This window comes from Corvus moneduloides, chromosome 7 (genome assembly GCF_009650955.1).
Source record: "Corvus moneduloides isolate bCorMon1 chromosome 7, bCorMon1.pri, whole genome shotgun sequence".
Lineage (NCBI taxonomy): Eukaryota > Metazoa > Chordata > Aves > Passeriformes > Corvidae > Corvus > Corvus moneduloides.
This window is the reverse complement of record NC_045482.1, coordinates 21,320,811-21,346,226: the sequence shown is the minus strand read 5'-3', so window position 1 is coordinate 21,346,226 and position 25,416 is coordinate 21,320,811. Positions and strand designations below refer to the sequence as shown.

The 25,416-nt window shown below is 37.6% G+C and overlaps 1 protein-coding gene across 11 annotated transcripts in view; it reads right to left on the bottom strand.

The window, feature by feature from the left end:
• Positions 1 to 25,416, bottom strand: part of COBLL1 (cordon-bleu WH2 repeat protein like 1) — an 81,443-nt gene that overhangs the window by 5,045 nt on the left and 50,982 nt on the right. For 9 of the 11 annotated variants that reach the window (XM_032114208.1, XM_032114210.1, XM_032114216.1 and 6 more), the window contains exons 4-13: positions 24,551 to 24,779; positions 22,867 to 22,905; positions 21,894 to 21,988; positions 21,528 to 21,767; positions 12,722 to 12,866; positions 11,711 to 11,779; positions 6,561 to 6,819; positions 3,982 to 4,067; positions 1,022 to 2,634; positions 210 to 392 (exon numbers count right to left, since the gene is read on the bottom strand). In XM_032114208.1, the coding sequence (XP_031970099.1) occupies positions 210 to 392; positions 1,022 to 2,634; positions 3,982 to 4,067; positions 6,561 to 6,819; positions 11,711 to 11,779; positions 12,722 to 12,866; positions 21,528 to 21,767; positions 21,894 to 21,988; positions 22,867 to 22,905; positions 24,551 to 24,779 (2,958 nt within the window). The remainder of the gene's footprint in view (positions 1 to 209; positions 393 to 1,021; positions 2,635 to 3,981; positions 4,068 to 6,560; positions 6,820 to 11,710; positions 11,780 to 12,721; positions 12,867 to 21,527; positions 21,768 to 21,893; positions 21,989 to 22,866; positions 22,906 to 24,550; positions 24,780 to 25,416) is intronic. The other 2 variants (XM_032114209.1, XM_032114207.1) reach the window with 2 other exon arrangements.

Sequence of the window (25,416 nt, the reverse complement as noted above, 5' to 3'; positions counted from 1 at the left end):
AAAATACAGACATTCAAAGCTCTGTGGGTGCATTCACCACTTTATTCTGCAAAACTGACCCTCTTCCCCATCTCCCCTTCCCATTGTTAAGAGACCTCTTGGCAGCAGTTTGTGCCAAAACTAACTGCTTTTAGAATCAGGCATTAGTATGGTAATTTTGAAGGAAGTACCATGAGTTCTTTGTTTTGGATGCAATGATGAAAACTCACCCTTTTCAATTTGGCAGCAGCTTCTCCAGAGCGGATTGCAGCCAGCAAGCTCTGGTGGATCTGTTCGGGGTCAGCGCGCGGGAGCGTCATCGTGGTTTGTCTCTTAGTGACAGGGTGTGGGTGGTCAGGGGAAGCACTTGACTGCGCCTGACTCTTCTGCTCACTATTCACATGGCTGCCTTTCTATAAAGGGAGGAAGTGGAAGGAAAAGAAGCCAAAAACCTTTAATCTGAATTAGTTATAAATGGAAATCTGAATCAACCTGACACAAGGTTGCATAGCAAACTGCTGCCATTCTAGTGTTCGCTTGATTCAAGACTTCAGAGATCAGCCACATTTCCAGCATAGCACAGTTTCTCTCTCACGTAATTACGCCAGCAAAACTTTGTATCTCCATTCAAGCATGCTTGCGGCATGACCACTTGAAGCCAAAGAGAGCACACCACTCAGAATTAAATTTAAGGAATCAACACACAGAACTATAAAGAACAAATCATAAGCACTCCAAGCTTAAAAATAAGTATTACACAAGAGGAATAACTAATTAATTGACAGTTCTTTAAATTAGGGGATGCTAATTACGGCAGGAAAAGTTATTTCCGATCATCTGAATGATGTTGCTCTCATTTTTAACATTCCCTGTATCCCTGTACTTCATTATAATGCTGTGCTACTGGTGGACACCACAGGGTATTTTCCCTGTACAAATATAGAGCTTTCTGACCAGGAAGCAATTCAGAAACAAGACTTTACACTGGTTGCACTTGATGGCAGTGGATCCACAGTCAATTAGTATTAGAAATAAAGTTTACCTTATCCATTAGACTATTTTGTGACCCCGCTGTTACGGTCTGTAAGGAAGGGCTTTTCACTTCAGGCATGGAAGTAGCTGAGGAGAATCCAGCTGCCAAAGGGGCAGAGGAGAGTTCCACTGGAAATTCCTCTCTTGGTGCCTGGCTAGTGATCGTACGCGTCTTATTGAATGATTGTGACCTTTTGACTGCAGATGAGACAGCAAGAGCAAAAGGGGATGGTCTTGAACTGGAATATGGCTTTGGAACTGCAAAAGTTCTGAGAGTTCTTAGATTCAATGGTGCTGGAGGACAGGAGGGAAAACTTAAAAGCTTATTGCTTTTAACAGGAGAAGTGGAAGATTCAATGTTTTTTCCATCATCAACTTTTTCTTGATCTGCTGGAGGAGAGGGAATACTTGTTTTTTGTAAAGCCAAAGAAGTTAAATCAGGTGACGAGATTTTTTTACCCATCTCTGTATTCTTAATTTCATTTTGAATTGAATTAGGAGCACAAACTGTACTTCTGGCAACTGCAGATGTCACATAGTGACCGGAAGCTCTTCGTTGCATCTGCAGATAAAAAGAACTAGGCTTTGTTGTGGGACTTAATGGACTTAATGCATTTGACTTGTCCTGAGTCTCAGGAGAAGCATTTGTATTATCCAAACTTAGCAGCAGTGGGGCACACTGCTTGAAAGACTCTCTTTCCATCTGGTTGCTCTCAGTAGTAATCTCAGCTCCAGAGGTCACAGTATGGTCAGAAGTGCTGTTCACTCTCTGCAGCAGATCATTTGCTGCTGCAGCTTCATTTTGTGAACCAACCTGTGAAGGACCCACACTTTTTGACAGATGAGGAATTTCAGTTTGCACTATGAATTCTTTGGGGTCTTCCAAAGTAGATACCTCTTGTTCCTTATGATCTAATGGAACTTCTGATTCCCAGCTCTTCATCATTTCTAGGAATTTTGGAGGCACTATTTTATAAGTAGTCATCCCAATTTTTGGTATGTAATCCCTTGTAATTTCATTAGCAGGTTTGGGTTTAGGTTTGGTGTCCTGTCTATAAAAAGGGTGACCTTTTACAGGAGAATCATCTGGAGTTTCTGCAGTTGTTTCTCGTGAAGCGAAGTTACTGCCATTTATACAGATGTGACTCTGGTCTTTCATTGGAATTACTCTTTCATGAGTAACTTCTTGTGTCTCAAGATTTTGTTCTATTGAAGTATCTTCACTCTCTTGATGCATTCCATGCATCACTTGAAGAAGGGGGTTCTTCTTATCTCTGTTGTGTTGAGGGACTAGTTCTCTAAATGTGGATGATTCAACACCTTGAGGAACAGTAATTTCCTTCTGTGTAGTCCTTCCCAAATTGCTATCCAAAGTCTGGATTCCAACATCCTGAGTTTTTACTGTGTCCAAGCTGGTTTGATTTGTTTTGTCATCTTGCTTTTCTGAAATCAGTTGAGGATAATTTCTATGACTTACAGAGATGTCATTTTCACATGCCTGGCAGTTTGATAGTCTGTCAACTTCAAGCTTGTTATTTTCTCTAAAATCTACTGTTTTAATTTCAGCTGTCTGAAGTTTTTTCCCTTCTTCTGTTGTTGGAAGGAGTTTTGTATCACTGTGATCTTTAAGTTAAAGAAAGGTTCCAAAATTAATACCAATGCCAAATCAAATGCCAAAAAAGATTCAATCTTCCTCATTACATTCTATGTATTTAATAACAATGACTGCTTTTCACTGATGCTAATTTTTCCTTAACACTTTTAAAGGCTATTTAAAGATGTAAATATATTTGACTAATATTGCCAAATAATTGTATTCTGATTCAGGTACTTTTCCTTGATAAACAGGTTACAGATGCCATGCATCGACTTAATAGAAAAAACTATTCTCAAACAATTTAAAAAGTGCTAATGAATTTCAGTTCATTATATAGGCATCAGTGACTCAAGAGCTCAAGGACTATTCAATATCGAGTTAGATGCAGGTTTTATTTAGTTCCACACATTTGTGGCTTCTGTCCTTTAGTTTTAATGTTACAAATCTTATTTGTCAATTACGCCTTATGTATTTGTACAAGGAACAACTGAAAAACATTATGGACAAGAGCAATTTGGCAAACCTATTTTTCCTACCCTTTAGGTGGTCTGATAATTCAATTTTCTACCCCTAAACTAAGCATGTGATCAAATCCCAAACACATGAATATTTGAGTCAAATTGTTTTAAACACAATATTGGGAAAAATTAAATTCTTCAGAAATAATAATTTGGAGTGGTATTCTGTAGGGAAAAAAAATCCTCATTTCATGTATGCTATAAAATGGCAGTTAAAATTTATATCACATATAAACAGGACTTGTGTTGTTATGATTTATTAACAGAGGTATACTGAGTATAAAAGACTATAGAAGGCCTAATATATAAATCTGAAAATCAGTGTCACAAAAGAGTAAAATAAATCAGTCAGGTCACTAAATCCACAGGAAAATTTATGACCCATTAGATGCACAGGATGTCGTCATTTTGTTTCAGATCAGTGTGTCACTTTCTTTTATTTGTGCTTAAAAATATTTGTATTTTCATGCAGAAAACTCACCCTAATTTCATAAGCAAAGAACAACTGATGGCTTCTTCTTCCCCACAGGGGTGTGGCAGCCATGTCACCCCGCGTGGCAGGATTACTTTTGTGTTCAGCTTTCCCCCTCCTCAGCACTGTCCCACCCAACCATCCTACAACAGCATGAGACAGCTTTGACTACTGCTAAAACAAAAGTATATTAAAAACAAACCCCAAAAAACCAAAACTGCAGCCAATTTTTGCCACTTCATCTCAAAGAAAATACACTAGAGCTAGAGAAGGTGTAAAGAAAATAATCTCATTATAACAATTCAAGAATTGACTGTATAGCCATTTCTTCAAAGGAATAGAAAAGTTCAAGCTTCAAGTATTAACAAGTGGGAACTACTCACCATCATTTTTATTTTGAGCTAAAATTTTAAGCTTCCCGTCTGTTTGAAATCCAGCATCCTCACTGCTTATCTTAGTCTGTAGTCCTCTGCAAAGCACAACAGTACATTGAATATGCTGGTATCATTCATTTCAGTAAACACAAGGAACGATGCAAGAGAACTGGCAATATTCTCCAAACACAGATGGACAAAACAGAACTGCTCTGCCAAACACTGGAATACTCAACAGAATAGATTTCTTTTTTTTTAAAAAACAAGAGGAAATGCTGCCATGGTATTTTACCAAAATGACATGCAGCTCCACTTGCTTCTGTGTAAGCAGATGATCTGTCTTCCCTTCTCTTTTCCCCCTCCTTTTGTTTACACGTGCAGTTTGAACAAGCCACTTTCCAATAACAACTCCATTCCAGTGAAGCCACAATGGTTTTTCACTTTATATAAAGTGTTCTGACACCCCCCCATCTAAAATGTGTCCCTGACTTTGTCCCTAGCATGATACACAGGAAGCTGCCATGAGACACTGTGTATGAACACACAAACTGAGCAGTACAGACTTCGCAAAATAGTCCCTTTCAAGAAATACCTTGAGAACAGAAAAGAAACACACACAACATGTTACTTGCATGCTAAACATCTTGCAAATACATACAATATCTATTTCCCTCATTTCATGGGGCACAAGAGAACTGCAAAAATGCTGAATAAAAAAGTAATCATTTTGAGGGTGGGGGGCGATATTAAGTCCTTGGCTTCAGAAGGTAAATGAAAAAGGCAAAAATACTTAAAATTTCTTTATAGAAAGTTATTACAACTTCAAACTTTGTTCAAGATATTTTTATTTTATGTAGTTAGAAATACTGGCATTATGAAGATTCCAATTAATTTGCCACATCAAATGTATCAGTTTTCAGAATCAGTGCCTTGAGCTGACACATCTGCATTGAAGCATTTAAAATGATACATTTCTCAATAACCATCCATGCTCATGTTGCCTGTGTAGTCCCAAACATACTGTAAGTGTCCAATAAACCACCAAATGGTTTTGAGAGCATATGCTCTCAAAATTACTGTTGGAAGAAAGTTAGAGCTCAGTCCTGCACTCTGTACTCTTACTTAGCTCCACTCCTTTTAACACAGCTGAGGGACTGAGCTAAAACTATTAACAACAGTCTGAACTAGATTTTTAATAGGAATTTTAAAAAAAATCAAATCAAAACCCACCAAACCCAAAAGCCATAAAACACCACAGAGTATCATTATTGAAATTAGTGGTTTTGACTGGAATATTTTGCATATATCCCTGGTTTGATTAAAAAAAGAAAACACTTCTCAAAGTAACTGGATCTTATATATAAGATTCAAATTACCTTGTTTTCCAGATATATGATGTCAGAGAAACACTACTCCTCATTTTGGAATCCCCATGATATTTGAGGAAGCAATTGCCAAACTCTAAAACCAGAATGCAGTACATTCTAGCTGACTCTCACCAGGATTATAAAACATGAAAGGTTACTACCAATTCACAGGGGAGAGGGGACAGAAACATCCCCTTGACAATCAGGCAAACTGGCCCAATAACACAGGCCTCATAATTTGCAAATTCAAGACAATTTATTAGATCCCCAAAGAGGAAAAACTGGGACAATATTTGCCAGGACAGAGTATCAAATATTTTTGCAAAGCCACATCTGACTTTGGACTGACAAAAACGTCCCTTCAAATACAAGTTAAACGTCTCTTTACTACCTTGAAAGTTCTTGGCTACTAGGGCAGTCACACGTTTTGGCTTCAGTACAATAATCGAAATAGTTCTTTCAATTTAATTTGGGAACAGTAGCCAGCTTAGTTGCCCCAGGGAACAGAGAAATAGTGAATTACATTAACACAATGGGACTTCTCTGGACAATCAACATTTATTTCAAGCAGGCACTAACTCATGTTGGAAACCTGCTGAGTCAGGTAGTTTAACAAACATGCTGAAGGGCAAAGGTACAGCATCACCAGAAGGGAAAAAGAGCGCTTAAGGAAACTAATGTGTTTATTCTTTAAAAAAAGCTGAATTAACTTGTTTTCCTGAGAGCAAATGGATTGAGACAGGTCAAGACCACACATAAGGAAAAGAAAAAATAAAAATTAAAGCCAAAACAAATATGCAAGCAATAAGAATCATGCCCAAAAAACCAGAAATGGCTGATGTATCCATTTTTCCCCATCTGTAAGAATAAATTTGTGTATTTTTATTTACCTAATCAAGCCAAATTTTTTGCAGCACGCTGCTCTAGTAAATACACTGGGCATTTTAGAGCTGGGTTCAGCTTTTCTGGGCTCCAGGTGTTTGAATAGTAAGGAAAGGGAAGATTAAACAGAATAGACTGCAGAACACTTCATTGTCATTTCTGCTGAAAAGCTCCATGAATTACTGTGCACAGAAGAGTGCTACAATGAAAGCTAAGCATATTAAAGCTCATTCCTCTCTCACAATTCTCTATTTTGTACAATGAAACAGCACTCTGCATTTTATTTGCCTCCCCCATTGTCTCCCCAATGCTCCTTTCTTTGTCACAAAACGTACTTACTTGCCATCTGTGCTCATATTTTCTTGTTTTTCTTCCTCGAAGCTTTGCGAGTTGTCTACGGAAACACTGCCAGGAACGGGAGCTGATGAAGCAGGATCGTTTTTGTCATTTTCCAGTGGTATCTCAGCAGAGCTGAAGGCTACAGCAACCTCTCCTATCCTGGGAGAGGTATTGGTACTTTCACTTTCCTCTCCCTGTTGCACACTTATCTCTTCCCTTTCATCAATTCCTTCCAGGTTGTATTCTGAGCTCCTTACATCTACACTCACAAAGGAAAGCAAAAAAAATTGAGAATACCCCCAAACCCAACAAAACCCAAACCAAACCACAGCTCTCAATGCAGGTTGTAGATAAAAAGGAACTGCTGAAGGCAGCCTAAGTAGTTTGAAGAAGGAAAACTGACTTTTTTCATAGTTCAGGTAAATTCAAAAAAAAAATAAAAAGAGATCCATCCAGACTTCACAGCATTCTCTAGTTGTTTTCAATTCTCTCTTCTGACACAAGAATATGGTCATGACCATGCTACTGTCCACCTGGTTCTGTATCTGTACCTACTTTAAAACATTTTCCATGTTTAACCCAAGTACTGGATTAAGATTGTTAAATATATTTTGATCTATCTCATAACCCCTAATTTCATGGAGGCAGACAGTTTCTTTTACCCAGACTTCTTGTACTTCCATTAGCTTTCCAGTGGGTTTTAAAATGCACAGTTCCTCTATATCAGAGCAGGAATGTTAAAGAACTAAAGAGCGACCCAAATATCAATTTTGCCTGTGGCCTGAACAAGTTTCATCACTGTTAGCAAAAATTTCCCATAACCATCCTAAGTTTATTAAAGTGTCTTGTGCAGTGCCTCATGTTACAGTAGAAAAATAAAGTTCATAGAAAAGTGCTAATCCATAAAAATACTGACATTTGCAACCAGAGCATAGTTAAACTAAAAGGTTGGGTTGCTGGATTAGGACAAAGATAAATCAGTGTACTTGAAGTTGAACTAATAAATACACCTGACCAGGGTACTCCCATCAGATTTGGGTGCACTGATACCTATTAGGAACAAGCCTTGCACTTGGAAAATTAGGTTGCAGTCTTTCTAAGTAGTAGCAGTAAATTTCCAAGAGTAAAAGTCAACAAAGTAAGCAAAAGTAAGGAATACTGGAAAGTCACAGATCCCAGAGTACAAAAAAAAAAAAAAAAAAAAAAAAAAAAAAAAAAAAAAAAAAAAAAATCTTAGACTAACTTTTTTTTAGCAGTTGGTATCCTACAATGCTTCCAGTACTTCTAGAGAAGTACACTGTTAGAGAAAAGTAATAAGAGAATGTATGTATTGGAGAAAGGCTCAGTACAGAACAGAAACTTTGATGTTTACAATAGAGATCATTTTAGTAATGGCAGTATCATTATGTGTGAGAAGTTAAATATATATGTCAAAATGCACAAACAAAGCATAACAAAATGTGAGCAAACATTAAACCAGTCAAGACTATCCCACAGCCCATAACTGGCTCTCAAGAACATTGCCTCCTTCACTGGTGAGACCTATTACACCACGGGCCTGAGCCATTACCAGCCACAGGAACAAAGCCAGATTTTTCAGTCTGAATACTGAATTATACAACAAAGAATAGCCAGGACTTCTGACAAGAAAAATGGAAGCATTCTGGAGCTGTTACGGTTTTATGCCCAGGCACTGCTGTCATTTCTCTGCTGCTTTTCCTCTGGAGAGGAGTGTAACAAAGGCTGAGTTATATCTCTACTCCTGGGATGGAAACTCAGCTTGGGTTGGTAGGAGACATTCCTAACATTCCTGCTATGTGAAAGTCTGTTCTTTGCTGTGCTAGAAACACTTCCAAGCATTGGGGTGGACTAACCAGACCTACAAATGGATAATACCAAACAAAAACAGCCCTCACACTTCTTAAAAAAATGCTCTACCTCATTTGTCAGCATAAGATCAGCTTTGCTTGCTAGTGGGTTTTCATCTGTTACTGGGTCTCATTCCAGACCTGGGCCATCACTGCTGTAGCAGAATAAAGTCTGAATACTTTTGAAAACAAACAACATTTAACAACCGTCCTTCACTTACATCATGCAGTTAACTCCCTAGGGGAGCAGGTCAGATTCTGATTTGTTTCCAAACCCTCAGTCTATAGCTTTTACGTGCAACATACTGCTAGGAAGAACTTACAGCAATACTGGCTATATACTGTTGCCTTACTGCTTATACATCCTATCTGTAGTTCCATATGTAACATAAATTGCATTTCTACCTGCATATAATTTATTCTCTCAGAACTTTAGTCACTGGGTTTTAAGTAGCCCTAAATCAACATTGTTAGAATCTACAGTGTGCCACTGTGAAGATAGATATATATAAATAGATATAGATATATATACACACACCTGACGACTGACATACCAACTGCGACTCTCCTTTCAGCAGTAAGAATACCCTTTGCCCAGCAGAGAACAGGCTGGTGCTGCTCTGTGAGCTCTTATGCTCATAAGCACCAGAGCCAAAAAGCCTGACTGCATCATGCAAATCTGCTCCTGACTCTACAGCCCTTAACAAGGTGCTTAAGAAATACTGTAACCAATAGGATTATATAGATTTGTTTGATGGGAAGTTTTTTAAACATCTCTAATTTCAAAATTTGTTTTGAACACTGTTTTACCCTCTCCCCTAGAAAAATAAAGACTAAGTATTAATTAAATTTTGGGAAGGCGAACAAAAATCATAATTGATAAAGTGAATTGCTGCTTATGATCCTAAATGTTCACATTAATTCTTTGTCAATGCTTATTCTAGTAGATGTGTGCCTTCAAACTATTTTTGTCAAAGTAAGACTGTTTTTACACCATGGGAAAACTGTCATTTCACAAGAGAAATGCTGCCTATTCCATACTATAAAGCTCCACTCAATGTGTATGTGTCTAAGTAGAGCATAGTTAACAGACACCAAATTGAATACTTGCAGTGGTTCATTCTAGGGCAAAAGGTAATGCTGTACTTGCAGCTTAGGTTATTTTGCTCATTTGCTGAAGTAGCACTGCATAACAGAACTACTATGGAATGCCAGTCATAGCTGGACAAAAACTCACAATGCTTCCCAGATGCCCAACAATCAAAGCAGTATTAAACCAAATGGACGGAACTCTGGGGGTTTTGTAGGGTTAAAATTATGTCCCACTTTGCAATTAAAGATATACTGAACTATTCCATCCATTTAAAACAGTTGCCAAATGTGGTAATTTTCAGACTAGGAATAGGACAAGTGTACTGCATCTGATTTTGCTGCAGGTTAATATTGGTTCTCACAGCACGACAGGCTTTGCTGAAAGGACCCTTTATACACAGGCCTCATGACAGTTTCAGAGATGCCACCAGAGAGCAGCAGTATCCCATGAGGAAAAAAAAGAGGCAATGAAGCTGTGCTATGTGACTTGTATGTACATTTTAAAAAACTGCACTACATCAAGTCTTCAGCAAAGGACACTGCATGAAGACACGAGAACTAGAGATTGAAGATTGTCACTAACTGAAGAGGTAAATCCAAGGACTCAATATAGACTGCCCTAAGCCCAGTGAAGGTGATTACTTTTCTCTATTTCTTTCCATTACAGCTTAAATTAAAGTATTTAATTACAGAACTCGAATGCCTCAATCAGAAGTTTCTAAATCTATCGAAAAACAAACAAGCCATTTCTTTGAAGTTCAGGGCTGTTTACCTACACAGCACTTGGACGTTACAGTGATGGGAAAGGCACAAATTATAGCACAGATCAACAACTTTAAGATAAAAACAAGTACAAGAAAACAAGAAAAACTTGATTTAAAATCCCAGTATGATAACCTCGCTCATCTTAGACCCATTGCATGTAGATAAGACAGTTTTCAACACACAAAATTCAGTACTAAAAAACAAGCCACTCACTCTGAACTGATTATTCTCTTTCATCTGCTACAACAGCTAGGACAAGGAAAGGTTACAGCTTTGTTAGATCTTCAACCTTGGACTCCACAGTACAGGTTCATACTCCCGTTTATTACATTATGTATTGCTTCTACTTAATGTCTTTTCCAATAATTTACATAAATTGCCCTAAACACAAACCAAGCCCAAGTTTACTGATTACTGATTTTTTATTTTTCCCCCTTTTCCAGCGACCTACCATCCTAGCAGATGACTTTTTCAACTCTTGTGGTACATTTGTGTTTTACCACTCCAACCAATTTGACTGGCATCCTGAATAAAACAGCCGGAAAACTACTTAAAAATTCCTGTCAACTAGCACAGTAACTGAGTGTTTAGCCTCATATAATGACAGTGGCACTCCACAGGCTTAGCATTTATATACTTCATTCTTATGAAATGCATTGAAGAGTTGTTTTTTCAGATTGCACTGGCACTGATTATTCTAAAAGCTTTTGCAAATTTTAGAAGACTTCTAGATGTTGTATCTTGTAACTGAACCCTACAGTCTGGTGCTTACAAACAACAGTACTTAACAGTACAAACTGCATAAATCAAAAAAAGGATTATGTTCAGCAGCTAAATAATTGTATTTTAAACAGCTATACTTTTATGTATCACATTTTTCCCATAACACCCAACAAATAATTTAATATATAAACAACTATTTATGCATTCAGTTTAGATTTACAACTTATGTTTTCAAGGCTGTTCAGATGCCAACCAAAAGGCAGGCACAGATTTGCTCCTGCCCCTATGTTATGCAGGTCAAGGGCAGCACAAGGCAGGGTTCTAAAAACAACACTGGGCTTTAGCTTTTGAAAAGCTTGTTATGAGGTACAAAAAAAAAAAAAAAAATCACAGAAATTCTGGATAGTTCTTCTCTATAACTTGTGAGGAAAGAGGGAAAACCAGGATAATGTTTAGTTTATTGAATGTAAAGCACAGATACCAACACAAAATATATTGTATTTGTTTTTTGTAGACATTAAGGGTAAAATATCTTTATTTTAGAATGGCATATTTTTACTTCAAAGGAAAACTTAATTGATCTGAAGCATTAAAATTAATTCTATACTTATGACACATCTATAGTATAGTAATTTATTGCTATGAATTACCATAGCTTGCTACGAAGTAGATTTTATCAATACTTTTGTAAAAAGAACCAACCTGTTTCAGGCTGCATTTCAGTGGCTCTTCCTTCCACTTTAGTGGAGGCTGATTCTGTCGACTCTGTTACTGCAAAAAGTGAAGCAACAACCTTACCACCTCTCAATTTTTGCACCAACAAAAGTTCTAGATAAAATGTTATATTGTGGTCATACAGACTAGTGATTTCTTCAAGAAACTCCTCTGAAGCAACTAGTGCTCACTGTCACATTTTCCAGATATTTTAATCTCAACTCTTAGGCATTTTTGAACCAGAAAACTGAATTTTTGATCAAACAGAAGAATTACAAAAAAACAATACTGAACTTTCTCCCAGATTCTTCTAGCAAGTCCATTTGCTATTATACTCTCTCTGATCCAGAGAAGCTAATCTTTTCTCCCCACCCTAAGCAGTCCACCTGAGTAACATAAACATAATTCTATACCTAACCTAGCTATAATTAATTTGGTATTGTGCTTTCTGATCTGCATGTTCTAAATACCTCTTTTTCTCACACTCGAGGGAAAATAACAGAAGATTGGTGAGGAGGATTGTAAACACGCTCAAGTGACTTGCAGTAGGGGTGCAAAATCCCACATATACGATATTAATTGCTGTTTAATCTTGTGTGTTTGACAAGTGGAACACCTGTGTTCAGATAACACAGGCCTGTGATAGACTTACAAGGCATCTTATGGAACATGCTGGAGATTCCTGCCCTGCTGTGGGAAAGATCAAAGCACTGTGGTAAATACATCTGGGTGAATCCCTGACATAGAGGGAAGGGAGCAGGTTTGGCAATCCTCTGGCATGGACCGAGCTCTTCGGTGTCTGTGTTCCCACTTGGGTGCCTCTGCTCGGGTGCTGCTTCGAGGCTTCCCCAGTTGGTGAGGTAACAAAAATAAATGTACTTTGCATCTGCAGTTTTGTGGTTGCTCACTTGAGGTTCTTATCTCATAAGGTGGCTTACTTTAATGTTTAGCCAGCTATACTTTCAGTTGCCTTCCAATTAAACAGCATAAAAAGATTACCAGGCTCATTACTGCTTTCACTTTGATCTTCTGGTGCTTTAGAGGGTGGTGAGGGTGCCTTGCGCTTCATCCTGCGCAGAGAGGAGTTCACGGAAGCAGTGTCACTGAGTGGCAGGGAACCTTTCCGTACTAATCCCAGAGGGGCCTGCCAAGGGAGACAGGGCAGGAAGATTATCAGCAATCAGTAAAAAACAGCAAAATAGCTCTAGTAATTATTCTCCAAAAGTATTTGTAATATACATTTGGGAAAGAGAGAATGTATTACCAAACATATTATGGTTTTCATCTTAATTCCTCCAAGGAGTTGTTTTTAAAAAAAAATATTTTCTCAAGTAATTGAATATATTCACAGAGGTGCAACATAGAGCAGTAAAAGAAAATCAGTTGCTACATATAGTGCAGAAGAAATCTGAATTCTTTTACACCCAAAGGCTATTCTACAAACCCAAAATAATTCTTTTCTAAAAGTAGCTAAACTCATTGTGGAAAGAAGTTTCAACTACACCCCACTGCAATGACATAACATAATGTTTCCTTCTCCATTCCTTCAACAGCAGTCCTAATTGGCCTGTATACATAATTATTATGAATTTCTTTCCCTCCTTGAAATACCTGAACTTTCACAGAAATTTTTGGAATGCCTGCTTTCAATACTTATCAAGTACAACTGTCTTATTACAATATTTAACAAAGTTAAATTTTAGTAAGTTGCGAAAAAAAAATTATAGTACCTACTGATGTTACAGCATAGTAAGGTCTTCATTATTGTAGTAAAAGTAAAAAGTCTTAATTCACAAATAATCAAAACAATTAAAAAATGGATAAAGGGTACCTGTTGAAGACCTCGTATTTTTATGATATAGCAGTCCAATTGCATTTTAAGTTGTTTTAGAAACACATTGTCTGTCTCAGAAAGACAGTAGTAGTAAATTTGCTCGCCATTCTTAACTATGGCTTGCCTTATTGTCTTGGGGTGACCTTATGATGTGTATCCCATATCGCTGCCTATGCCCAGAAATTAATTCCTGTGCCTTTCTATGCCTCTAAACTGAGCCTGAGAGGGGGAAGGAAAAACCTGAGCAAAACTTTTGCAAAGCAGTTTGCAGCTTGCTCAAGGTCACACACAGATAGCAATTGGTTTTCCCCACTGCGGCAGGGGAGGGAGGAAGCACCCTGCTTGCTGCGCCCAGAACAGTTTTTTTGACCAGTGGTTCAGCTGCTCTGTTCTCCGGAGAGAGACTGAGAGTTGAATTTTTCCTTCCCTGGAATTTCGGATTTTCTCCCTTTTCTACTGGACTGCTTTAACATCAGAACACATCAGGAGGACTTTCCACTGGGCACAGAGGGCCTGGCCCTGGGCCAAGCCCCAGCTCCGAGGAGACCAAAGGGAGGACTCTAACACTTTCCCAGGTTTTTCCTCCACAGCAAAAGATTTTACCATTTAACATTATTTTCCTTTCCCATGTGTTTGTTAAATAAATAGTTTTATCTTATTCACTTTCCTTTGAGGAAAATTTATTTTTTCCTGAACCTGGTGGGGGAGGCGTGGTTGTGCCTTCTCTCAGAGGATATATTTCTAAATTTGGCCAAACTGGTACACTTATGCTGAAGAAAACTATATCCACATCTACTAGAATAACAATGGTCAGGATCCCAGCAATAAAGGAATGCATTTTGGAACTAGACACAGCTGCCTGTTTCTGATTCCTATCACTTGTCTTCTCAACAATATAATAAAATCTTACAGTGACATTCATTTCTGGCTAGAAGGATCCACACAACAGCTGGGTGTGGGGTCATCTTCAGAGAACTTCTCTGTGCTTCAGTTAACCAGCCCACTTCACAAAGCACAATATCAAGGAACATAGAAGGCATATAAAGACACCTGCATATTCTTGTTTCACTGGCAATCCTTTCAAAAACATCAGACAATAGAATTGTTGACCGTGTCAATTTCCACGGAAAAAGATGCTTATCATTTAGAAAGCTATCACTGAACAAATATCCAAACATTCCACAGTAAGTGGGATATCAAAGACCAAAAGCCAGAGTATTTGGTTGCACACAATCAAATCTATAAAGAAAATTACAACAGAAAAGACACTGGCACAAGGTGTCTGGCAGGCAGTGTTTGGCAGCTCCTGTGAGATTCCAGTACAATACCTGAATGAATGAACAGGGCTATGAATGAAAAACTATCCTCTGGGCCACCCTGGGCACCCTCAGTCATCTGCTTTGTCCGACCCTGGTATCAGGTATAACAGATCCACAGATACTGCACTGTAAGGAGCACCACTGTCCAAAAATGTTCACACAATTCTACCCATCACTCTAATGCCAAAGCAGGCAACTCAAACCTTTTACAGAAAAGCAAGAGTCAGGTTTGAAGAGAGAAAACACAAAACACAGGGTGAAATATTCTTTTAAGAACACCAGAGGATAGGAACACATCACTCCTAATTAAAAACACTTGCATGCTTGAGTAGTTTTTAAATAAGTCAGTTTCCAGAATAAAATGTCACATAACAAAAACCACTTTACACTTGTATAATTTCTTATTCATAGTTCCAAAATAGTTCTTAAAAAGTAAAAATAATTAATAGTATTCATCCTTTGAATTTATTCAGGAGGGGATATCGAATACAATATTATTTCCCCAAATGACAGGTTTTTTTGTTGCTGAAGTATTTCCTCCTTGCAGTTGGGCAGTGGTGTTTGTCTCCTCTCTGGCAGCTGTGCTCAGGCTCTGCACAAAGCCACATTTCCCTGCCCCAAGGTCCGCACCTCTCCAGCTCCACAAAGGCTCCCTCAGTGACTCGGCTGGCACTGCACTCTGCACACACTCGCTCAGCTGAACAGATGTCACCAGAGTTCCCTTCTGCACTCAACAAGTGTGTGTGTAGGGGGGGAATTATGTTCTCAGCATAAGAGCACAAATGCTACTAGATTTTTATAAGCCTTTCTACTGCCCTTTGCATCCAAAGAAACAAACAATTTGCAAAGAGAGATTTCAAGAAAGTACTAAATGTTCCAGTTAAGGTTCAAGTGTTGAACAGATTTTCTCAGGAATTATTCAACATATGAATATTAAGAGCTTTCAAATCCTAACAAAGGCTGTAATGTGAAAATAGTACTTTACACAGATGGAAAAAAACTAAAATAATGTTATTAAGATATATCTGACAAAGCTTTGGAATATACATCTGGGTGTTCATGTGTCATACCAACTGCCTATGATAACACCAGTGCTTTTTCAGTTATATTTACATCAAAATTCTTGTTAGGATCACTAAAGTAGTTAACGGTGTTTATGCAGAAACACCAGTGAACTCTGTCATAACTTTTATAACATAAGCAGGAGTTCTAGTTTTAACACCATACACCCTCTTCATCCTGCAACAAGCAAGGGTGGATATGAAAACTTTTTAGTCTCAAATTTGACACCAAATCCCACCCAAAGGAAACACTGGTAGATGCCAGTGCTTCCCAAGTTCCAGCCTCTGTATGCAGTGGCAGACATAGTGCCTTGCCTTTTTTATCACTTCAAAAAGCAAATAAAGGTAACTAAGGCACAGTAGTTTTGCAGCTACAATGGAAACAAAAATTCAAAAGCATTTGGGAAAGAATATAGTGGTAGTGGAGCATTTCAGTGTGCTGAAAAGTCTACCCCATACCAAAGGTCATTAGACAGACATTTTCGTATCACTACATCCTACCTCTTTTGCTCCATACATATCTAAGTTTAACAGAGGTATACAGGTGACTGTGTCATGTGGGGATAGAAAAGCACATTGCTAGTCACATTGCTAATATTTCTATCTTCCCTTTGTGTATGCAGGCAAATGTATGTCCAACAGAAAAAAATATCTATTTGCTCCTACAATGACTCATGCATTCGATTTCTATTACATGACTTAAGCCTCCCAAAATACTTAAACTTATCCTAAGTACTACAAAGTAAGTAATGTACCTCTGATCTGTTGGAAAGAAAAGACATACAGAATGTATTTGGAGAAACTCAGCTGGTGATATTCTGTCCAAACAACCGATATGACTATTTTTTCCTAGGATTTATCTTGCTGGTACAGAAGAAAATACAATAAAGGAGTAAAGTTATGCATTTGATATACTGAAAAGTAAATGCAGGCAAAATTCACCACCAATTCTGAAACATCTCAGAATAATATGAGATTATCTTCACGCAAATTTCAGGTAGTCCTGAGCACTCTCTTCTCCCAGGTAACCCTGACTCTACCCAAAACCTCCCTGCTATCCATAGTGCTCAAAGCATCATTGTCCAACTTCTCCTTTAAAGGGCTGACCATCAAGTTGCAGGCAAGAAAGCTTCCGGTATAATTTCTTCAGCACGGAACTCACCCCTCACAGAAATCCTAATTAAGCTGTCCTGTGACAGTGACTAAAAAATCTTTTCAGAATACTTTATGATTTAGTTGCTTCCCACCCTTCCCCCAGTCTCCCATCTTCTTCTTCCCTTTCTTTTTTAAGAGGTAGCCTGGAGATTTAGATTTCTTTAGGAGTTAGGGTTGTGTAAATAATGGCAATTTGTATTTCTATAGTTGAGAAGATCCATCCATTATTTTAAACTGTAAGTGTTTTGACTAAAAATCTGCACTTAATTTTTTCTACCCAAGCATAGTTTATGCATGCTCCTATACAATACCTGTAAATAGTGTAAGGAGAGAAACATTGATGGGATAAAATGCAGATGTATCAGTCTAGCTTTTATAAATAAAGGAGTAGAAAGAAAATCAGCCACAGCATTTTGGGCATAATCAAATGCTTTTCTTTTAAAGAAGTGCTATTACTAGAAAATTGCAACCACTTTTATGAAAACTGTGAAGATACCCACACTAAATTATACAACAACACTTTGCAAAAACCCTTGAGAGTCCTCTCTACTTGCAAGTGTATTTAAACTTGCTAGTTCTAAACATACTTCTGGCAAGAGTCATCTTGCCCAGAATTAGAACCGACAAATAAGTGAGGGATTTCAATATTAGAGATTAACATGCTCAATTCCCACCTGATTTAACATAGAAATTTCCTGGACAAGCATTAACCATTTAAGCTTACTAGGCATCTTCCAAGTCTCATATAGAAGAATAAGCAAGTCATGCTGTGTAATAACTTGCAAAAGGTACCCTAACATGCACTGTACTATTTTCTCCCCTAAAAATAGCATTGTGTACATAAAAACTAATTCTATAATCACCTTGAAATGGAGGCAAAAAAAATTCCAATCCTCATATCAGAATGTAACTACTCAAAGAAAAAGCAGTTTCTGTAACTGAAAAGTAGCAGAGAAGCTGTAGGAAGTAAACATTAAAACCCTTTTTCATGCTGTGAGAAACTGGACTACAGTATGTTGAGAATTTGAAGAAAGACAACAGTGAGAACTCTGTTCCCTTAAAGTTGGCTCATTCCACTGTTGTCTGATGTTACTACTTTGACACGTTTCTCAAAACCAGGCAGACAGTTTATCCACGCAAAACTGACACTTCACTTTGTCTTCCTTGCGGATGTTACGAAAGAGATTTGCCTGTAATAGGGCCCATGCAGAAGGTCATCCTGGTCCATAGAAGAAATTAAGTATGTATCCAGTCTGCCAACTTAGGCATTCTTAAGAGCAGTATGATTTGCAATGAAATGCTTGCTGTAAGGCAAAAAGTGATAAAAAGTAACCCTTAAGAAAAAAAAGTATATCTTCATGTTTGTAAATTAACTTAATTGGACACTGAAGTTACAGTGAAATTCCCACACATACTTAATAGCCCAGAGAACACACCAATCAGCCTGGTGAGCAGCCTGAGAGAGACTAAGTCCTACCAGCAGGACACACATTTCAACAGCAGAGAATATGATAGACCAAATTGTTATATTGTTTACAACGAAATAATTGTGATCTAGTGTAACCATTGTACTGGCCTCCTTACTGAGAGCTGACCTGGATTAAGCGAGACCTTTTGAGATCACTTGGTGCAACTTTCTGTTAAAAACAAGTTCTTACACTTTATTATTGGTTATTGCAAGAGCCTGTCAAGGAACATCTCAAACATTTCCAGCAAAGAAGCTTCTACCACTTCTCATGAGTGACCTATTCCAATAGTCAGTTCTCACAGTGCTGAGTTTTGTTCTTCAGCCCGAATGGAATTTCCTCTGGAGAAGCTAATGCCCATTGGTTCTCATCCTGTCCCCATGCACCCTTGTGAAGAATATACCTCTGATTTCCCTTTAACACCATCCAGGTATCAGAAGAACATGATTAGATACTATCTGAGCCTTCTTTCCACTAAAACATTTATTTTCTCCAAACCTTTAAACACCATGGTGGCCTGCTTTCAGTCTCTGTCTTGAACTGCAGGAAACAAATCTGGACACAGCAGTGCAGGTGTAGCATAAAATTATTGGGTACACTGGATTCAAGGTGGATGACATGACCAGACCCCAGCCCATACTGATGCTTGGGATTACTTCGCACAGAGAATTTCACATGGTTCTTTTTAAAATCTCATTGAACCTGTCACTGCCTCCCTGAGTGGTGGCTGGAGTACCTGCCTCTCTGCCCATTTTGGTGCCGAAGTTTGTTGAAGGTGGATTCAGTTCCATGATGTAGATTGTTTATAAAGATATTTAACAGTAGTGGCCATACTACCAACTTCTCAGGAACTCCACATTACAACCAGTCTGACTTGCAGCCATTACCCCCACTGTTTGAACTGCAGCCACTTTTCATCCTATCTTGGGTTTTGTCTGTCTGGTTTGTATCATACTTTAAAAAAAAAAAAAAAATTGATGTAGACTGTGATTAACACCTTGCTAAAATAAAAGGCAGATGACCTCATCCTTTATGCTTGGATTTCTGCTTACCACTAATTCACAAATTTCTTGCTCTTGACATCTTCTGCCACTTGGAGCACCAGGCTCGCTTTCACAATCCTAAGAGCAGCTCTGCATGTCCAAGAAGTATCTCTGTATTTCTTTCTGAGAATTGTTCTTCCCCCTTTTATTTCTGCACTTGAGTTCTCTCAGCAGCACATTTAAATGAGACTGTTTAAAAATACTTAACTGTTTGTTTTTATGTCTACACCTATTCCCACTCAGGAGAATGGACCACTCTTGTGCTGCAGGAAGGCTGTCTCTTAAAATGTTGCAGTACTTATCCAATCAGCAACTTGATTCTCCAAGGAAGGCTCTCACAGGATCCTTATTAGTAGTTCCCTGATCAAGTTGAGCAATATGTACTATGTGAAATTCATTCACTAGATGATATTTATTGAAGGTAGATACCAAAAGACAAAATATTTTACTTGAATTAATAAAATTCAAAGGGAAGAGTAAATATTTGCCCACATTTAAGTCCCAAGTGCTGCATTTTCTGATAAATCACTGTGCAGTCGAATCCCACTGAGATAGAAGTCACCTTAAAAATGTGTGCCAAAGGCCTCTAAGTTTTAAGTGAGTTGCACACAGTAGTACAAAATAGAAAATACACACAAAAATATACCTTCATCTGGATGTCCTCTCTTTGAGAGCTATTCAACTTCAGTCAGATCACTTTAGCTCAGTAAGAAATTCAGTAAATAATAATAAATAATAAATCTAAGCAATTGTTTGAGTGACAGCCGAGCAGTCATACATTACTTTTAGATGTAATAGGGTATTAATCATTTAAAGCATGTTGACATTAATAAGCTGTTTTTTAAAAAATTGAATTCAATTAAAAGAGAAACATGGTGAAGTAAAAAAAAAAATTATTATTTTCTTACTCTCCCCAAGGGTTCCTTTTACTAAAATTCAGAAAGAAACCTTTGTCTTCTTCAAATGATAAAGCTTTTCAGCAGGACACAATACACAAAGACACAACTTCTGGTAAACAGTGCTCTCTTGTGGTTCTGTGCATCAGTGAGAGACTAAATCATTGTATAAAGATAAAGGTAGTCACAGTCTGAAATTTCTTGTCTCCAGGTCTAATTCAAAATGAATCCCTCGGACTTGTATATCATTTAGTTCTGCATTTAATTTTTCTAGCATGTCAATAACTTCATATCTAAAGACCACCTTTAGATACTGTATTCAAAGCAAGGTATGAAAAAAATTAAAAATTAAATATAACAAAAATTTTAACTTTGATCTTTAACTGGAATTCACAATTGACAATATGTCCAATACCAGGATAGCAGTTAATGAGTCAATTCTCACAAATTCTATTGGCAGAATTTTTGCATGTCATGGGATATGTATAGGTTACTCAGATAGGTAGCCCACATCTCGTAGCTTCAATAAAATACAGCCCAATTTTTAAAATAAAAACCTTACTTTAACTTGCTAGGAACACAACAATGTTCAGACTGCTCCCCATGTCCACTTTTTTCTACAATATAGTGTAAAGAACAAACTACTCATTATCCCATGTAACTAAAACATTCAAAATTAACAGGAATATCCCAACCCCAGGTACTACTTATAATAAAGTGAGACCACATTCTCATATTTAAATATATAAAGTATTCATCCAAAAGAACAAAAAGGTGCTTACAAGATCAATTTATATAAGAAGTTGGTTTTACCTTTTCAAAATACAGCAAGTACTTCAGCTATAAAGTTTAAAAGGAATGCATCATTCAATTTCCATAGTTATTTTCTAGCTAAAATTTTTTTGAAGCAGTTACTTCACTTTTATTTATTAATTTATTTATTAATTCAAGCCTCATCATATATTAACAACAGGGTTATCAGGGTTACTATGTCTGTACTTATTAAGAGAAGTGAAGCAAATGTAACTAACCTGTTCATTCCTATCAAAGCTGTTGGATTTCACCATATCAGATGCAGGTCTGACTTGGCCTCGTGCGAGTTCCTGGGGAGCACTCTGAGAGCTCGGCATGGGTGGCAAAGGAGCTCTGCGTTTCTTTGGCATTTCAGCGGGCAGAGTGTTTGAGTCATACTGCTTGCTGACAGTGTTAGATCTCGTGATGAATGCTGGCCTTGGCTTGCTCATCAGTGGAGTTGCTGGGGCACTGGCAGCCTTGGGGTGTGGGAAATAAAAAAAAAATCCAAGTTGCATACATTTTCTGGAAAACTATCAACAGTACTGACTGCCCAACTGGAATATGTTTTCTAGAAGTTTCTCTTATACAAAGCTACACCTTACTTGTTCTCTTTTCTTCTTGTTTCGTTGAAAAAAGCTGAAGAATCCTTTATTTTCTTTCTCCTTCAGAACATCCATGTTTTCAGATTGGTAGGAGCCTAAAATAGAAAACAATAGTCCTAGATGTTATTTCATGCAGAGATTATTTCTCTTGCATTCTTACTATTTCACTGTGTCATAAACCTCCTGCAATGGTACACAAAACATATCATAAATCACCTAAATTAAATTTTTTCTACATGTTGCAAAGTGAACAGTTTGCCTACCATCCATGTTCTTCCTCTCCTTCTCAGAACTCAGGACAAATGAGATTCAGCTGCTCTTAATAGCCCCAGCACTTTGTCCAGCCCACCCCACTTGTCATATGTTATGGTTCATATCACAAACATAGTAAAAGGCAAAAAGAGCACTACACTTTTCAGCTCTCCATTCCTACCAGCTTCAATTTATGGTAAAGTGTGAAGTGGGACAAGCCAGGCTCCAGACTGCACATGGTGTAAACTACAGAGAAAGATCACCCAAACACTCAATCAGTGCACACATAATTGCATGGCAGTCATAGTAAATACATTCAGATCCATTCTTGTTATCTTGCAGAATTTATCCTCCTTAAGTTGCTGTATTCATGCTGAGGAATTGTTAAGTGTAATGACTGACTTTTTAAAAATTTTATTAGAATGAACTTTTCTGAAGAAATCCCGTTGAATGCAGATGTAATGAGCAACAAATCAGCAGGTCTGGTACAAGTATCAATATAAACATGATCCTAAATTTAATAAATTGATCTAGGGTAAAACTATTCAAAAATACTTTCTATGTAACTGGGTATATTCAATTCTGCACTATTATTTGCAATATGCATTTAAGATAGGACAGAGATACTACTCATGTCACAGTTAAGCAGATGTTATAGCAGGAGCAGGTGCTAATGTCCCTTAAGTGCTACAGTTTCACCACCTATTTCAGTAAATCGTACCTTGAAAAGATGGTAAATTTAAATCAACTGGTGATGCAGCTACAGAAAGACAAAAAGAAAGACAGAAAGTATGAATCTGAATCAAAGACGCAGTAACAACTTACAAACACAGAAAGCCAAGCTGGATCTTCAACATTAGGGAAAAATTAACTGGGTACTTTGCAGAAGTAAAAGGATGTGTATCTTTACTGCCTAATACTTAAGTCATTCAAGAACTTGAGCCTGAAGACATGCAACAGAGGCTGCAACTGTGTACATAAGGAGGGAGGCTCCACTTTCTGAAGCAAAGAGAAAAATCAGTATGTAGAATAGTTTGCTCTGGTTTGGATGGTCAGGCAGTCCAAACTTGGAAAATGAACAGGAATGTATAATTAAGATATAATGTTAATAAAATAAAATTTGAATTTAAATTCTATTAAGTAAAAGATACTTCTCACCATTTACTTTCATAAAGATAATGGAAAATTCAGAGCTTTGAACCTGCCTGCCAAATTGAAATGCTGAACTACTTCTTATTAAGAGAACTGAAGAATATCTAAATTTCCTAGCAGGGCACTGCTGTGTAGAAAGGACATAAGCCTTTGTATGCCCTCCTAAGGATTTTTGGCTGTTGATTCAAGTGAAACACACAGTATATTGTGCAAAAAGCAGCTTTGCCAGTCTGTAGATGAAAGCAGTAAATAACCAGACAACAAACCAAATAATGCACTTGGGGCCCATGTAGTCAAAGTAGCATGTTTAGGCAAGTTAAAATATGTTTGTTTCCAGTGTGGAAGAGAAAGGTATTTCATTTTTGATTTCTCGATGGAAAAAGGACATACTGTCCAAATCTGTCATTCTGACCCTTAGCAAGTAAACTGAGAGAACTCTTGAAACTGTAACCACCAAACAGTAAGGTTACCATATTTAGGTAGAAAGAGGGGCAAAGACAAAAAAAAAGCCCCACAAGTTTTAGAGCAGAAATAAAATCAAGCAAATAAAACAGTGGTCAAAACCAGGAGTGAGTCAATCAATATTACTGCTTTCTACACTGAGGTAAAATTTTCTGCAAGAAATGTCTGAAATGGAACAAATCACACCATACAAAATTTTTAATTACGGTATAGTAAACCTGTCACTGGCCCAGATGAATTTAAAATCTGGCCTAGGAATGTCTGTACAAATATGAGAAAGTTAATACATTATATCCCTGTTGGATCGCAATTAAAAAGACAATCATTATTCCTTCACAATCTATAAAACTAGCAAGCAGCCTTCAGAAATATACATCAAGACCATCAGAATATTCTAATACCTTAAATACAAAACTAACTTTCTCTAACATATCTGTTCTTTTCAGGTCATCATGATGATGTGCAGGAGCTAAAGGAAATAGGGTGTTGTTGGGTTTTTTGGGGAGGGTGTGAGCAAAGGAAAAAAAGGCTTTGCATTTAAGTGAGGATTTGTACTCAGCAACCTCTGCTGGTAGCGAACACTTGGTTAGAAAATAAAACTTTTATACAGCACTTCTGAAAACAAAAGTCCAGGTACACATGAGTCAGTTCCAGTTTTGTGAAAGACTAATGAAATATATACTAAATTTCTAGAAAATAATTTCCTAAGTAAAAAACCCAACATGTATACATTATTAAAATACGCATTATTAAAAATGTTATATAGCAGCAATTTACAGAAGTTATCTTACCTTGACTGACATCCATGGCATACAGTTCTCTTAGTCCGAGGTCATTAAGAGATTTTGTCATATCAAGGGGTTCTTGAGACTGGTAACTCTTCAGTAGTAGAGTGTGTGAAGGATCAAACTCACATTTGCTACTGATAATTGGTATGAGCTCTTGAAGGGGTGAATGTGGACTAACTCTTACTACTGTCTTCTGTGTCTTCTTGTAGTTTATCACTACCCTTACTGTTTGCTAAAGAGAAGAAAATTCCAATTAATGGCACAAATTCTGAAAGAACTGCCATTTTTACATCAGCCTCACAGTAATCACAGGAATTTCACTTATGGCCAACTTCACCAGTGATGCAGGTTCAGAAACATTACATAAGATTCAGAAACGTAACTATTTTGCTCTTCCCTTCCATGCAAGAAAAGGACACGTGAAGCAGACTGCTTTCTCCTTTAGCAGTGCCATTTGCCTGTGCACCAGGGTACGTGCCTGGAGGGAGATGCCCTACTGGGTTATACTGGGCAGCTGTAGAAGTGAGGTGATGAGCCACAAGCAAGTGCCTGTGCACACGTGTGTAGGAGGAAGGCAGAAGGGCAGCGGAAGAGCTCTCCCAGCCCTCTGTAAGTGCTTTAGATAAATTAAAAATCAGTATTCTTCTACGCAGCAGAAGGACAAAGGTGGAAGGAAAGATTTAGGCAAGACCCAGAAACCGATTTAATACCTCTTAAAGCTCCCGCCCTTTTCAGGGTATACAAAAAAAGCCAAGAGAGAACAGCATGTTAAAGGAAAATCAACATACAATTAGAAGGGCACATATATCACAGCATGACAGATGGTACAAGATGTTGATTTTCAGTTTGTTCAAGGCTGTACTCAGCTA